This window comes from Arvicanthis niloticus, chromosome 8, assembly GCF_011762505.2.
Source record: "Arvicanthis niloticus isolate mArvNil1 chromosome 8, mArvNil1.pat.X, whole genome shotgun sequence".
Classification (NCBI taxonomy): domain Eukaryota; kingdom Metazoa; phylum Chordata; class Mammalia; order Rodentia; family Muridae; genus Arvicanthis; species Arvicanthis niloticus.
In genome coordinates, this window is record NC_047665.1 from 29,437,600 (window position 1) to 29,453,448 (window position 15,849).

Sequence of the window (15,849 nt, forward strand, 5' to 3'; positions counted from 1 at the left end):
CCATTTTACAATTATTCACCCCATATTGTTTGAGCCACTAATCCCCTTTTATCCTGAGCATGATTTCTCTTAATTTAAAGTGGGTTGCGAGGCATCTTTCTTGCCAAGGCAGAACTCTTGAGTATGGTGGAGACAATAATCAGTGTGGTAAGGTGAGATCAGATAAGATGCCCAACCACAGGTAAGTCACTGAGATTAAGCAGCTAGAACATTCTTCCCAAAGTCTTGGGAGAGACTCAATGAGAGAACTCTAAAAATCTAGGTACACTCAGGATGCTGTGTCCTTATGTCTGAAGAGTGGAAAGGAGTATGTACTAGGGTGTTCTGAGGCTCCCTGGGACTTTGGTCTGTATTTTTAGCAAAGTAGGAAGAACACTGGAACACACTCCCAGGGTTTGATGGTCATATGACAGTGACATCACAGCCATGGAAGGCACAGTGACTCAGACTTGGGTTAAGGTGTCAGGTAGTCTGGGACAAACTGTCCTTTCATCTGGGAGATGAAGCATGCTCAAGACAAAAGCAGCCTGGGTACTTTCAGCTGATTCATGGTCCCTGAGCAGCCAATGCAGGGGGATGCTGTCCTCTACACAACAGAGTAGATAGTAACACCTTCTCCTTGGGTCTCATTCAGCATCCTGTAGCAACTGGCAGTTGTGGAGGGCACTGTGTTCATGCCTGGTTATCTCATAATGTTTCTATACATACCTAGTCTAGGATGCAGTATTGCCAAAGCCAGGCAAGAGGGGCTAGATTCTCATGACTGTTCCATTCCCTCGATTTCTCCTTTTTCCCTTTTCTATTTATCTTTGAAGCAACCTTCTTCAGAAGAGAGGATCAAGTCTTTATGAACTAAAATTAGAGCCTACCTTGCAGCTTGTTCTTTGTATGCTTTCCTGGTGACCTTTCCTTCTATCTATGCAGATGAGAAAGAAGCTAATTTGGATTCCTGTTATGACCACACTTATCTAATAACCTTAACATTCAAAGGACTGTAACATAGTATGAATTTTTGAAATTCTCTTTAAAGCAGTTAAGAGCTTTGAAATGAAAACCAGAATTAAAGTCCTTTGTTTATCTTCATCAGAACAATGAACCTTTAGCTCTGTGTTGAGTTCCATTTCTTCTTTGCCTCTAGACTCTGTATTATGAATAATATATTGTCTGAAGCAAATGGCACCTTTGCCATCCATATTCTGAAGATCCTCTGTCAAGACAAACCTTCAGGAAATGTGTGTTATTCTCCTGTGAGCACCTCCTCTGCCCTAGCTATGGTCCTCTTGGGGGCAAAGGGAGACACTGCAGTCCAGATATCTCAGGTAAGTTCCCTGTCACAAACCATACTCCTGTCACATGCACAAGAACTGCTAAGAAGGATCAGTAGGTGTTAAATTTTAAATGTTATAAATTGACACTTGTTGTGCTATATTGACTCAACCTTCATTTTGTAACTCATGAATTTAATTTGACTTATTCCTTGCCCTGATCATAATTTCATGTTGCTCTTTGTCAAAAAGCCTCCTGGACTCTGGAAAATCCCTAGGCTCCTTGCCTCTAGAACCAGCCCATCAGGTTAGAGGTCAAACCGCACTGTTTATCTAGATAGCCTAAATGTTGCAAATGTAACTGTTTGTGGTTTTTTCCCCACACAATTTGTCCTAAGAACTGCCTAGGATCCCACCTTGGCTCCTGTCCTGCATTCATAATTGATCAGTCTTAGAATGTGTGTTCAATAAACAACCAAGGTCCAACCGAGATTGCTGTCCAAGTTGTTTGTGTAGCTAATCCTGAACCATAACATAGCAATATCCACACACTGTTTGATGGAGCCTGAGGTAAAGAGGAAGGAAGACTGAATCTCCTCCAGTAATAGTACTTTAAAGGAAATGAGTTTTCTCCAAGTAATAACTTAAAGGAAACTCTCAATATTTCATCCAGACTTCACATAGAATAGTTTTAAGTAGTCTATGCTGGTCCTGGTGGCAGAGTCATTTAAATCCAACTATTAATGAGTCTAAGACAGAAAGATGCCAAGCCCAAGGCTAGCCTCGGCAAATTATGTTTAAATAGAAATTTCTTTTGGTCTTTTATTGTTTTATTTTGTTTTAAAGTTGGAGAAAGGGAGATGTGATTATGGCTGAGGGGCAGTGCTCTTGCCTAACATGGTTGAGAATGTGAGTCAGTCACAAGTACTGCAACAGGCAAAAGGGGGTTGAAATTACTTTAAAAAATGGGGTGCTGCAATCTATCTTGATTTTGGAGCAACAGATTTGTAATTATACACTGGGGAGGAAGGTCAATTTCTACTTTTAATTGTTTCAATATCTACACGTCTTACATCAGAATCTCATTTACATGGCTGCCTGAGATACCTTGAAATTTTCTTTTGCAACTAAAATATTCATCCCTCGCCTAAAAATGTTTCATTGTTTCCTCCACAGGCACTTCATTTAAACCCAGATGAAGACATCCATCAGGGCTTCCAGTTGCTTTTCCAAAACCTGAATGAGCAAAACAAAAAGTACTGCCTTAGAATGGCCAACAGGCTCTTTGCAGATAGTACTTGTGAATTACTTCCAGTAAGTTGTACCAGTTTGTCCCGGCTTGAGCTGCCTCGCACTTGGGGGCCAAAATGTTCTGGACTACTCTGCTGCTCAGGTCTGAGGGTCAGGGTTTGGCTAGAGAGAGAGTGGGGGGAAGAAAGGGAAGAGACTTGAAGAATGGAGAAAAAACAAAATGTGTGACCAACTCTTGTTTACTGTCTCCCATTTGTTCCTCTTATTGTCTCCTATTGCAAGGGAATCCTGGGTATCTATAAGCACAAGCAGGAGAACACAGCTGAAGATCTTTTACCACGTGCACCATGCAGCTGGGATCTCTAAACAGCAAAACAATATATGTGGGATAAACAAGATATTTGTCAGAGTGTACTTCAGCTGTTGTAGGCTGTTGAAAAACAAGTCTCTTATCAGGGTATATGGCTCGAGATGGCTGCAAAGTTGATAGCCGCTTTCTGCTAAAAGTCGGCTCCCAACACCAGTTGAAAGATAACATTAGGATACCTAAATGCTTGTTGCTTTAGATTCATGGCGAAGGACCCTAAAGAAATTGAGAAAAGTAAGGATTAAGTACTGGCCCCTGTGTAGGTACACATCAATAAAGCTGCATTTCAAAACCTGGGACAGGAGAAGATCATGAGTTGAGTTCTGAGACAGCTTAGCCAGCATGGTAAGACTCACCAACCTAACCTTCATTAAAGACAGTAATTCTTTAATGATATCTCTAAACATTTCAAATTTTTCCACTTATAGGTTTATTTATTTATATCTCACAATTCACACTTGCAAAGGCCTATTATCTGAAGATGTTTGTTTTACAAAGCAGTATCTAAACTCACTTAATTTCATTTATTAATACCATATTAACCAGAAGGTGGGAAAGCTTTCTGATATTTTATATTTCAATGTCACCTCCTGGAATATTTTCTCTCCAAAGACCTTTAAGGAGTCCTGTCTTAAATTCTATCACTCGGAGATGGAGCAGCTCTCCCTTGCTGAAGCTCCAGAGGAGTCCAGGAAACACATAAACACATGGGTCTCTAAACAGACTGAAGGTCAGCAATTCAAGTTCCTTCATATCCCACATTCTTGTTCTTTCTATGCACCCATCTGTCTTCTTCCTTCCCTCATCTTTCTTTAATTTCCCTTCTCCCCACCAGGGTCTAATCTCACCATTATTTCAGAGTCAAACTGATGCAGACAATCTAGGCCACATGGTATAATTTAGAGCTCAATGAGTTCATGGAGGTTCTACTCACACACACACATTTTAAAACCAGAGATTGTTTGTGTATTTCGAGTAGGACAGAGGGGCTGATGTAAATAAGAACTCATGGGTCTAACTATAAGTGTAACACTTTACCTTTGAAGACATGGATGATCTGTAGTGTTACAGGACATGTGACTCAATCATTCCTGAACCAATGAATAATGGGTAGACCTTCTCTATAATCTAGTCCTGGGAATGCTTCTTACTAAAGTCCTTGATGTCTCAGCTGGCACCACCTTTACCTCTGAAGAGGACTCCTGATTCTGCTTCCACAGTTCCTGTATCTATTCCCTTACTTACACTTGATGACACTAGACTTGATTTCCATTAATGACACTCTGTCAGAACTGCTCAGTTACATTAAACTAAGAGAGCCTCCAATTTGGGGTTGAACCTTACGTGTTTTGATGTCAGATGTGACAGGTTCCAAAACTTGTCTTTGAGATCTTTGAGATCATTGTTATTTGAACCTTTCAGATGTCACTGCATCACCTGGTATATCATATTTCTTCTAAAACACAGACAGTAGAGAATGAGAATTTTTCTTGAATTCATCGATTATTTGCCTATTTCATATTGGATTCTTATGCATGACCTTTTGAGATCAGATGATGGCCAAAGCTATTTAGTTCCTGTGTCAGCTAAAAGTGGTAGGTGGAGTGATATGAACAAGCCAGATTCCATCACCAGCAGTTAGTGAAGACAAGCAGACAAAAGCAGTGCTGCATCTCTCTCAGACCTTCATATATGGCAGCACAAGAAGGATGATGTCCACCCTGGAGGTCTTCCTCCCCGTTACTTACTCAGAGACTTGACTCCTAGCAGATTCTAGACTCAATCAATTTAAGAAGTAACATTAGCCACACCAGGGGGTTAGTTACAATGGTTCCCTCCCTACCCCTCCAACCCTTTTTGCTTATTTTGTTCTTCATCTTGGAGTCTCTTTTTCTGTTTTTCCCAAACCTGATTTCCTTGAAAGACTTACAAGTAATGTTCTTCCAATGTGTATGACCTCAAGTCAAACATGGCTGCTAGTGAAATGTTTTGATTTATTATTGAATATGATTAACAAATTAAGCAAACTTGAAAACTGGTTCTTTGATCTGCTCAGATGTCATATCAGTTTAACACACACACACACACACACACACACACACACACACATATATATATATATACTGAATGAATTCTCTGCTTTCTCCAAAAGGCAAAATTTCAGATGTATTGTCAGAAGACTCACTTGATTCAGAGACCAGGCTGATTCTAGTCAATGCCTTATATTTCCAAGGAACATGGTGTAACACCTTTGACAAAGATGAGACCAAGGAAAAGCCCTTTAAGATAAACAAGGTAAGGAGCAGTGTCCTACACTTCTTGCTAGCGTGATGAAGAAATTGATTGGAGAACTTTAATTGCAAATGTGTAACTCAGGGTTCCATCATAGACACTGCATATCCTGTATAGGGTGCTAGCCGAGATTTTCAGCCAGAAAAGAAGTTAGGAAAGCACAGAAAACCATTTGAGACTTGTATATTTGAAAGCAAGTTTAAATTTCATAAAAAGAAATTATAGGAACAAAAGGTATTTCCTGTCTATGTAATTGTACATTCTGTTAAGGGCTCATACAGCTTCTGATCATTTCTCATAATTCCTTAGTAGAAATGGATTTTTATTTAAGATCAAGAATGCTAAAACTGTGCTGATATGGTAATGTAATACATATATGAAGCAGGAATAAGAGTAGAAGTGACTATATAAACATTTATACATACAGTAGAGTATTTTTACTAAAAATGATCATTTTAAATTAATAATCAATTTATCATTATTAAACAGCATTTATAGCTTTTTAATATTGAACAGGAGTGGTTAAATGTCAGTTCTAATTAGAGTATAATATGTATTTACATAGATACTAAAATATTTTGCCCTATTACTACACACTATAAAATACATTTTAATGCAGTTTTCAGCCTCATAAATATTTAACTCCTCATTAAATATTTACTAGAAATGATTTCACAGATATCTTAAAGGAATGAGATTTTTGAAATTGAGAAATGTAATCTTTACTATGGATGGCAACTAACCAAGTTTTATGTTTAATATACACTGTAATTTAAATGTTCTACTTCTTTATTTAAAGTCTACCTCTGGACTAAAACAACTTGATTATATCACAAGGAGATACACAAAATTCTATCCAGATGGCCCCCAACTTGTAATCAGTTAACAATCATTTTTTTTTGCATTTTGATGGATTATCACACTGTTACTGAATCAAAAAGAAGCAGAGATATGTGTCCATATGTTTCCCATTTGTAATTTAACTTGGGATTTCCCTTCACTCTGATGGTATGTCAGAATGTAGTTGTAACCTAAGCCTCTGAGTGTCTATGTTTTTTAGCTTTCTTCATTGTTATGCTGGAAAGTTGTGACCCATTGTGAACCTTTGAGCATGTGTGCTCCAGTGTCCATGCTGTTTACTGAGAGGATACATTTCTCTGTAGTCCCATTCATAGCACTATGGAAATATTGCACTCTATGATAATTTTTTTGTTATTTGTAATTGATTATGGGGTCTCATTGAATGTGATTGTTGACCATATTAAATGGTGAAAATCCTACCTCTGATGTGTTAGTCACCTTTATATTAGTGTAGCTAACTTTCTGAGAAAATCCACTTCAAAGGAGAATATATTTATTATGGCTTATGGTTCAAGTAGTTTCAGCCTGGGTCAGTCAGCCCAATCACTCCAGCTTGTGCTGGTACAGTTAAGCTTGGTGGAAATGTATGGTGGAGGCTTGTTCATCTTGCACCAGTCAGAAAACAAAAGAGAGAAATAGGAAGGGTCTGAAGTGCCAATCTCCTCCTTAGACACATCTGCTCACCAATACTAACTTTGACCCACTAAACCTACCTCTTAAAGGTTTGGCCTGCTCCCAGTACTGCCACCATGTGGAAAAAAGGTTTGGAACAAAAGCCTTTGTGGAACATTTTAAACCCAAGAAGAGCTTTACATTTATTTATTTATTTATTTATTTATTTATTTATTTTATTGGATATTTTATTTCTATTTCAGATGTTATCACCTTACCCCATTTCCCCCATGCCCAGGAACCCCTATCCTACCCCCCCCCTGCTTGTATGAGAAAGGCCCTACCCATCCAACCACTCCCTCCTCCCCACCCTGGAATTTACCCACACTGGGACATCTGCCTTCATGGGACTAAGGACTTCCTCACCCACAGATGCCCAACAAGGCCATCCTCCCCTACATATACAGCTGGAACCATGGGTCCCTCCCTATGTGCTCCCAGGCTGGTGGTTTAGACCCTGGGAGCTCTGGTTGGTTGGTATTATTGTTCTCCTCATGGGGCCACAAACCCTTTTAGCTCCTTCAGTCTTCTCTCTAACTCCTCTATTGTGAAGCCCATGATCAGTTCAATGGTTAGTTGTGAGCATCTGCCTCTGAATATGTCAGACTCTGGCAGACCTCTAAGGAGACAGCTATATCAGGCTCCTGTCAGCATGCACTTCCTGACATCCACAACAGCATCTACCTTTGGAGACTGCACATGGGATAGATACCCAGGACAGTCTCTCCTTCAGTTTCTGTCCCACACTTTGTCTCCATAATTGCTCCCTTGAGTATTTTGTTACTCCTCCTAAAAAGGACCGAAGCACCCACACTTTGGTCTTCCTTCTTCATGAGCTTCATGTGGTCTGTGAGGTGTATCTTGGGTATTGCCAGCTTCTGGGCTAATATCCAATTATCAGTGAGTGGATACCATGTGTGTTCTTTTGTGATTAGGTTACCTTACTCAGGATGATATTTTCTAGTTCCATTCATTTACCTAAGAATTTCTTGAATTCATTGATTTTTAATAGCTGAGTAATACTCCATTGTATAAATGTACAACATTTTCTGTATCCATTCCTCTGTTCAAGGACATCTGGGTTCTTTTCAGCTTCTGGCTATTATAAATAAGGCTGCCATGAACATAGTGGAGCATATGTCCTTGGTGTAAGTGGGATCATTTTCTGGGTCTATTCCCAGGAGTGGTATAGCTGGGTCCTCAGGTAATGATATGGTCAATTTTTTGAGGAACCACCAGAATGATTTCCAGAGTAGTTGCACCAGCTTGCAATCCCACCAACAATGGGGGATATTTGATGGCACATTTCTATTTCTGTATAGCATAATCTATAGTTCATCCCTGTCCTACTTGTTGCTTTGGCAATATGAGACAAACTGCAACCAAAATGGAAAGCAGCAGTCTACATGGAGAAATTGTCTTCATGAATTGGCCTAGAGGCAAATCTGTTGGGAATATTCTTGATTAATCAGAGATGGAGTATGTATCAGCACACTATAGTGATGACAACTCGAGGAAGGTGGCCTTGAGTTGAGTAAAAAAGCAGGCTGAAAGCCATGAAGAACAAGCCAATAAGTATCATTCTTCCATGGCTTTTTCCTGAGTTCCTGCTCTGACTTCACTAAATGACCAAATATTACCTGAGAGTCCTAATATGAATCCTCCTTTCCAAGTCCTTTTGGTAGTAGTATTTTATCACAGCAGTAGAAATCCTAACAGAGACAGGCCTGTGTCTGCTTACACTCAACTATGTTAATGAATATAGGAAGAGACTGAAAGACTTTGTGGAAGTGTACACTGGAACTTGAATATTGTTTTCATGCTGAGTGTAGAAAACACTGCTGGAATTAACTGCAGCTCATTTGGAAACCTTCTAACTTCTCTCAATTATATATTTGATGTCATGTATTTATCTGTTCAGAGTGAAACAAGGCCAGTGCAGATGATGCATCAGGAAGACGAATTTGACCTCGCCTATGTGAAGGAAATTCAGACACAAGTGTTGGTGATGCCCTATGAGGGCAAGGAGCTGAGTTTCATAGTCCTGCTCCCAGATGAGGGTGTGGACATCAGCAAGGTGAGCCAGGAGATTCTGTAGCATTCACCACTCCAAATGTCTTTGAGAATAATCCAGTATTGCTTTGAGTGCTTATTACACAGACCTCAGAGTCTTCACTCTGACAACTCTGTTTGAGAGAATAGTACTCACAGACATAATTCCAAGCTGTGTGCTGGTACAGAACTTTAGGATAAAAGCTGTGTCCAAGACTGCCATCATGGTCTATGTGCCCTTGTCACATGACCTGACTTCATCACTAGAATAAGTGAGGACAACCTAATAGGAGGAAATCAGGGCAATTCAGGCAAAAAGTTAGCACATTACTTGGAACATAATCCTGCTCCATAAATATAACCCATATTATGATATTTCTTAGTATTATGTTTTATTAACTGAGAACAGAAAACAGACTTAAACAATATCCCATTTTAACCTAACAATGAGGAAGACAAAGGTTAAAAACTGAGGAGGGTAGAGTCAGGTAAAGTCATTGTAACAAACATGGGTCTTCCATACAGCAGGAAACCCCACAGTCTGTGAACCATCCTTTGAATTGTGGATAGTAGAATGTGCAGGACATAAAGGGCCTTTGTGAGCAAAAGAGCTCCCTGGCTCTCAGCATCTAGCTTTCTAACTGTGGCATCACTTCAATAGGGTATGCGTTAGTATTTCATCAGCTCTTTTCTTTTCCAATACTTAATTTTTATTTAAGCAGCAATGATTTGCTATCTTTGAAAGTAAGTCTAGTTTTAGAAACCAAAATCAATTAAAAATTTAAAAATAATCACCTAGATAGGGACATTTGTCAGAAAAAGAAAGAGATATCTCACAAGTGATTTAGGAGCGGACATCCAGGTCTTCCTACCCTGTGCTGCTTGTCTGCCATTTTTATCACGGAAACCAGAAACAAGCTACCAGGACAATGGGATGCCCACATGGTCTGGCCATTTGAAAAGGCAGTGCTGGTATATGATGACAGATGGTACTATGATCAGGGATTACCTGTGTGGCTCTGGTTAAGACTTCAACTTTGAATCTAAAAGTCTCTAAATCTGAATTGTCAGGTGGAAAACAGTCTCACTTTTGAGAAGTTAACAGCCTGGACCAAACCAGATTTTATGAATCACACTGAGGTTCATGTTTATCTTCCAAAATTTCAACTGCAAGAGCAGTATGATATGAACACCCTGTTGCAGCATTTGGGAATAATGGATGTCTTCGATGCGAGCAAGGCTGACTTATCAGGAATGTCTACTGAGAAAGACCTGTGTCTGTCCAAGTGTCTTCACAAGTGTGTGGTAGAAGTCCATGAAAAAGGAACAGAGGCTTCAGCAACCGTTGTCGTAAAAGCTGTACCTATGTGTTTAAGTTTTGATACCCCACCAACTTTCTGTGCTGACCACCCCTTCCTTTTCTTCATCAAGCACAACAAAACCAACAGCATCCTGTTCTGTGGCAGGTTCTCATCTCCTTAAAGACAATGTTATTATATGGGGAGAGTTCTCTTTTGGCAAATTCACTACCCATAGAACTCTGTGAGCATGGGCAAGTGGGTAGAAACCATATTTCAGGATGAGAGGACATTCTTCTTTTCATCCTTATCTAGTGATGCCCACATTCAGCTGCCCCTACCCTGATGTGCCCTATGCCAGGTCAGAGGACCACAGAGTGTTATCATTTCCTTTATAGTTTAGAGGGTAAAGAAAAATCCTTGAGATAGCCTACAAAGTTCTCTAAGGTAACTGAAAAAAAAAACCAGTCAATCCACAGACAAACCATGTCAACAATATACCATGTCTTTTCCTGGTATCACAACTCTTGCCATCACTTGCCTTAATCTGACTTTATCCTACTAAATGCTTCTGTGGGTGATGACTGCTACTGCCATTTCACTGGTATCTGCTCCTTATCCACATTTGAAATTCATTTTCCTTTCTGCCCACTACTCACCAGGTATGTGCCCAATATTGTGTAAGTTTGTGGACAGGTGCAGATAGTGTGATCCTCTATGCACTAGCCTTTTCTACCTGTTTTCAATTTATTTAATTGTCATAAAAACTAGCTTGAACTACCATATATTCTCCATGCAGAAGAAATGCTTCTGTGAACTACTATGTTTCTCTATAATTATAATAGTTAAATTCTCTGAAGTCCTTAAATGCATTTCAAAATAAATTTTGCTTTCTCACAAAGCAATGTGTACTTGAAACTTTATTTAAATCACTTACAGGGGTTTTTCTGTTAACTTTTTGTATCTTAGATTCCTTTATAACTCCACCTGTGTCTGTAAATATACCCATAATGTAGGTATAAGAGCCCACACTATGCCAGATACAGGAGGCATAAGTATCTTCAATGTGTTAGAGTGTCATAATGGAGACATGGCTCAGAAGATTGGACAACTCTCTGCTTTTCCAGAGGACCCTGGAAAACTGTTTACCACCCACATGGTTGCTTAACACTTCCTCTCACAAGTTTCAGAGGTGCTGTTTTTATCTTTAAGCTTAAACAGCTCCCAAATGTACATGGTCCATGTAATCTTTCTCAGAATCACTCACAAATTTAAAATAAAGAAATCTAAATGAAATCCCTCCGATGGTTCCTCAGAAAATTGGAAATAGTTCTACCTGAGGACCAAGCTATACCACTCCTGGGCATATATATACCCAAATTTTGCTCCAACATATAACAAGGACACATGCTCCACTATATTCATAGGAGATTTAATTGTAATAGCTAGAAGCTAGAAACAACCCACTTGTTCCTCAACAGAGGAATGGATACAGAAAATGTTATACATTTGCACAATGGAGTACTACTCAGCTATTAAAAACAAAGACTCCATGAAATTTGCAGGCAAGTAGAAGGAACTAGAAAATATATCCAGAGTGAGGCAACCCAGTCACAAAATAACACACATGGTATGTACTTACTTATAAGTGGGTATTAGGCAGAAACCTTGAAATACCCACAATACAACTCACAGACCATATGAAGCTCAAGGAGAAGAAAGACAACAATAGGTTTATATGTACCCTTTTGGTACTATGCCACACATTCAATCCCTTTTCAGCTCTCTAATTTTATTTTATTTTTCCCTACCTCTACCTGTGTAACCACCAATCTTCTGTACATGTATGTATGGATGCTTGAGTCCTACTTAGAAGGGGGAACAAAATAATTGTGGGAGGTAAAGTCAGGGAGGGACCTGTGAGGAAAAGAGCAGAGGGAGGGAAAATGGGGATAGATTCAGGTGTGGGAGGATACAGGGGAGAAGTACAGAGGGTCAGGAAATGGAACAGAGGTATGTAGCTATGGGTGATGGGAAAGTGGGGATAGTCACTGGAAAGTCCCAGATGCCAGGGAAGCAAGAGGTTCCCAGAACCTAACTGGGATGACATTAGCCAAACTACCCAACAAATGGGAAAGAGAACCTTGGAGATTTTATCCAGTGGTTAGGCATGGCCCCCAAGTGAGGGATGTGGCCACCCATGCATCTCAAAAATATTGACCCAGAATTGCTCATGTCTGAAGGAAATGCAAGGGCAAAGAGTGGAACAGAGACGGAAAGAAATGGCATCCAGAGACTGTCCCACCTCTGGAACCATCCCATCTGCTGACATCAAACACAGACAATGTTGCTGATGCCAAGAAGCACTTGCTGACAGGAACCTGTTATAGCTGTCGCCTGAGAGGCTCTGCAAGAGCCCTACCAATAGAGATGTGGATACTTGCAGACAATCAGTGGACTGAGCACAGGGACCCCAATGGAGGAGTTAGGGGAAGGACTGAAGGAGCTGAAGAGTATTACAATCCCATAGGAAAAACAACAATACCTACCTGCCAGAACACCCCAAAGCTCCCAGGGACTAAACCACTAACCAGAGAGTACACAACGAGGGATCCTTGGCTCCAGCTACATGTGTAGCATAGAATTACCTTATCTGACATTAAAGGTGAGGGAGGCACTTGGTCCTGTAGAAGCTGGATGCCTCCGAATTGTGGAATGCAAGGGTAGTCAGGCAGGAGTGGATGGATAGGGGAGCACCCTGATAGAAGCAGGAGGGAGGGCATATAAGATAAGAAGTTTGTGGAGGTGAAACTGTGAACAGGGATAACATTTGACATGTAAACAAATAAAATAACCAATACAAATAAAAAACAAAACAAAATATTCTAAATAGTGACATAGGATTTATTAATGGTTAGATAACACCAGTTATTCTACCTTTTTAGCATTTGATTGTATTTACTGTTCTATGAATAACAATATATATGTGTGTGTATATATATAACATATATTGTTATATATATGTGTATATACATATATATATATATACACAGAGGGAGGGAAGTAAAAGATAAAAGTAGAGCATGGTAAAAAGATATTAAAGGTGACTGTATCATGTTATGAACAGGATATATATACACACACACATATATATACATATATATGTGTATATATATATATATATATATATACACACACACATATATATATATATATATGCCTATGTCACCAATCTTCTCTCCCTGTGTGTCGATTTACCTATTCTGTATATTATACATAATTTTTTCTCTGCTTTCTTGATAATTCTCATTAGTACAAACAGATTGAATTTTTCAATGAACACACACACACACACACACACACACACACACACATACACACACACTTTACTCAATCCTTCTTCATGAGCTAAGAATCTCATTGCCAAACTTGAGGCCAAAATAAACTGCCCCTGTGTTTTCATCCAAGGCTTCAGTGGCTTGTGACCATTATATTTACAATTCAGATCCACTTTAAAGTAAAATTTATATTTGGTGTGATGAGGTAAGAGCCCAATGTGGTTATTTTTATATAAGAACATACAATTTTTGTCCTAGTATTTATAATTATTTTTGTGTTGAAGAGAAAGTATTGATGACCAATGAAAAGGAAAAACAATGCTTCAACTAATGAGGTAGGGCAGAGTTACACATATGTTCAACAACACAGTAAAACTGAAAAGCCATATTAGAAAGCAATAGGAAATAAGAAAGGACAAATTAAGGTTTCTATAATCCAGGAACCTGAGAGAAGTCTCAACAGGAGCAGGTCCTTCCTGCCATGTCTGGCTACTTACCTTTGATTCCTAGAACACACTGCATGTAAGAAGTAAACTCACTCCAGCCAGTAGTTTCCTGAACTTTCCAAGAGCATGAGGGCACACACACACACACACACACACACACACACACACACACACACACAGAGAGAGAGAGAGAGAGAGAGAGAGAGAGAGAGAGAGAGAGAGAGAGAGAGAGAGAGATGGGGGAAGGGAGAGAGAGAGGTGAAAATTAGATGATATGAGCCAACAAGTTAATAATCAGAAAACTGCCCATTAAAAACTCCATCAATTTAATATCAGAAAATTATTCTTACCAGGAGAGGGCAGTAAGAAGAGTAATATTTGGTACATAGGATCATACACTGGATAAAGCTAATCTAAGACATACTCTGGTAATGTTTTCCATTAGGTAATATTTCCTATAAATTTACACTAGGACATGCCAAATGTTCACAAAAGAACAGTGATTTTTGATGATGCTTGTAGCCAATTTGAAGCAGCAAAGAAAAGGAATTTGGGTGTATTTTACATAGGATATAAGGAAATCACAGTGTGTGCCAGATACTGAATAGGTGTTAGAAAGGTGTGCTGGTTCCTTTCATGTCAACTTGACAAGATGCTGAGTCACACAAGCTGGCCCTTTAAGGCAGAATCCTTCTACAGGATAATTTTTGAAACCATATTTGTGTTTGTTTTAAAAAGTCAAGTTTAGTAATCTAGTCAACACTTTTCAGTGCACACATTAAATAGAAAGTTTACTCCATTAAAATATTGGTTTCTCTAATATCATCTGGATTTCTCTGAAAGTAAAATGTCTTACAGATTCTTCAAAATACTTAGTAGATTAGACAATGATTGTAGAGAGTTGGAGTGCTGCAGAGAAAAAAACCAAAACTGTGTTGATCTATAACAAATTACTGCCAACCCATAAATATTTCTGCGGACAAAACTTTGTGGACAATTAGACAAACTATTAGATGTCTATTACCTTAGCAGACTACTTGCTTTCATCAACCTAATGGCTAAGACAATATAAAATAGCATCCACAATCATAGCAGATACCCTTCATTTTGCAGTGGCCCAAATTTCTCATGTCTCCCCCACTCCCATCATGGTATTTGTAAATTGTATTAATTTGTGGCTTTCTATTCTTCTGTGACTCTTTGACTACTAAACTTTATTTAACCTCTTCTACAGTGGCATATACTATACAGGACGGCTAAAACTGTGTTGCTTGGCCATATCTCCTGATATTTAGGTCATAATAAACATTCTCTTATTTCTTTTGGAGGTAAAACTATGTTTTGGATCAGCACATGTTTCTTGAAGCAAGAAAGCAGGGGGAAATACTTATCATCCTGGGACCCTTTCTTGTTTTTAGTTATGCATATCCTCCCTGAAACAATGCACGTGGCAACCTGCTTACCTAACCTGTGTTAAGTACACAATGTACTTAACAGCCTCAGAGCTTCTCAAACCCCACATTTCATGAGGATATTTGTACTGTCTCAGAACTATATTGGTTTTTCTATACCTACTAACTATCAAACTGATTTCAGCTTAAAATATCAGTTTGCATTCCATTATTGAAAAAAAAATCAAGACAGAAAAGAAAGGTATTAAGTCAAGAGCAGAGGAAGAATAAACACTATGGGCTCCTTTGTCCTCAAAATTGCTTTTTGTCAGTGAATTCTATCACAGCCACAGAAATGAACTAGCACAGAAATGAATGAAAAGAACTGGGCTGTTGCCATGACAGACCTGACTATGTGAGTTTTGTGTTGGACTACTTTGTGGGAAGAACATAGGAGTACTTGAAATTTGGAGCTGGAACAACTTTTGAATGTCTGAAGATCCATGGGCCATCAAAGTGGAAATATAGAAAATAAGGTTTCCTAGAAAGACACAATGTGGCCGGGCAGTGGTGGCGCATGCCTTTAGTCCCAGCACTTGAGAGGCAAAGGCAGGCA

At 39.1% G+C, this 15,849-nt stretch overlaps 1 protein-coding gene across 1 annotated transcript; it reads left to right on the top strand.

Moving 5' to 3' along the window:
• Positions 1-1,160: 1,160 nt before the first annotated feature.
• On the top strand, positions 1,161-10,242 carry LOC117713559 (serpin B9-like). Its single transcript, XM_034509811.2, has 6 exons — positions 1,161-1,319; positions 2,442-2,579; positions 3,496-3,613; positions 5,036-5,178; positions 8,630-8,785; positions 9,832-10,242. The coding sequence occupies exons 1-6, from the start codon at positions 1,272-1,274 to the stop codon at positions 10,240-10,242; spliced, it is 1,014 nt and encodes a 337-aa protein (XP_034365702.2). The 5' UTR covers positions 1,161-1,271.
• Positions 10,243-15,849: the final 5,607 nt, after the last annotated feature.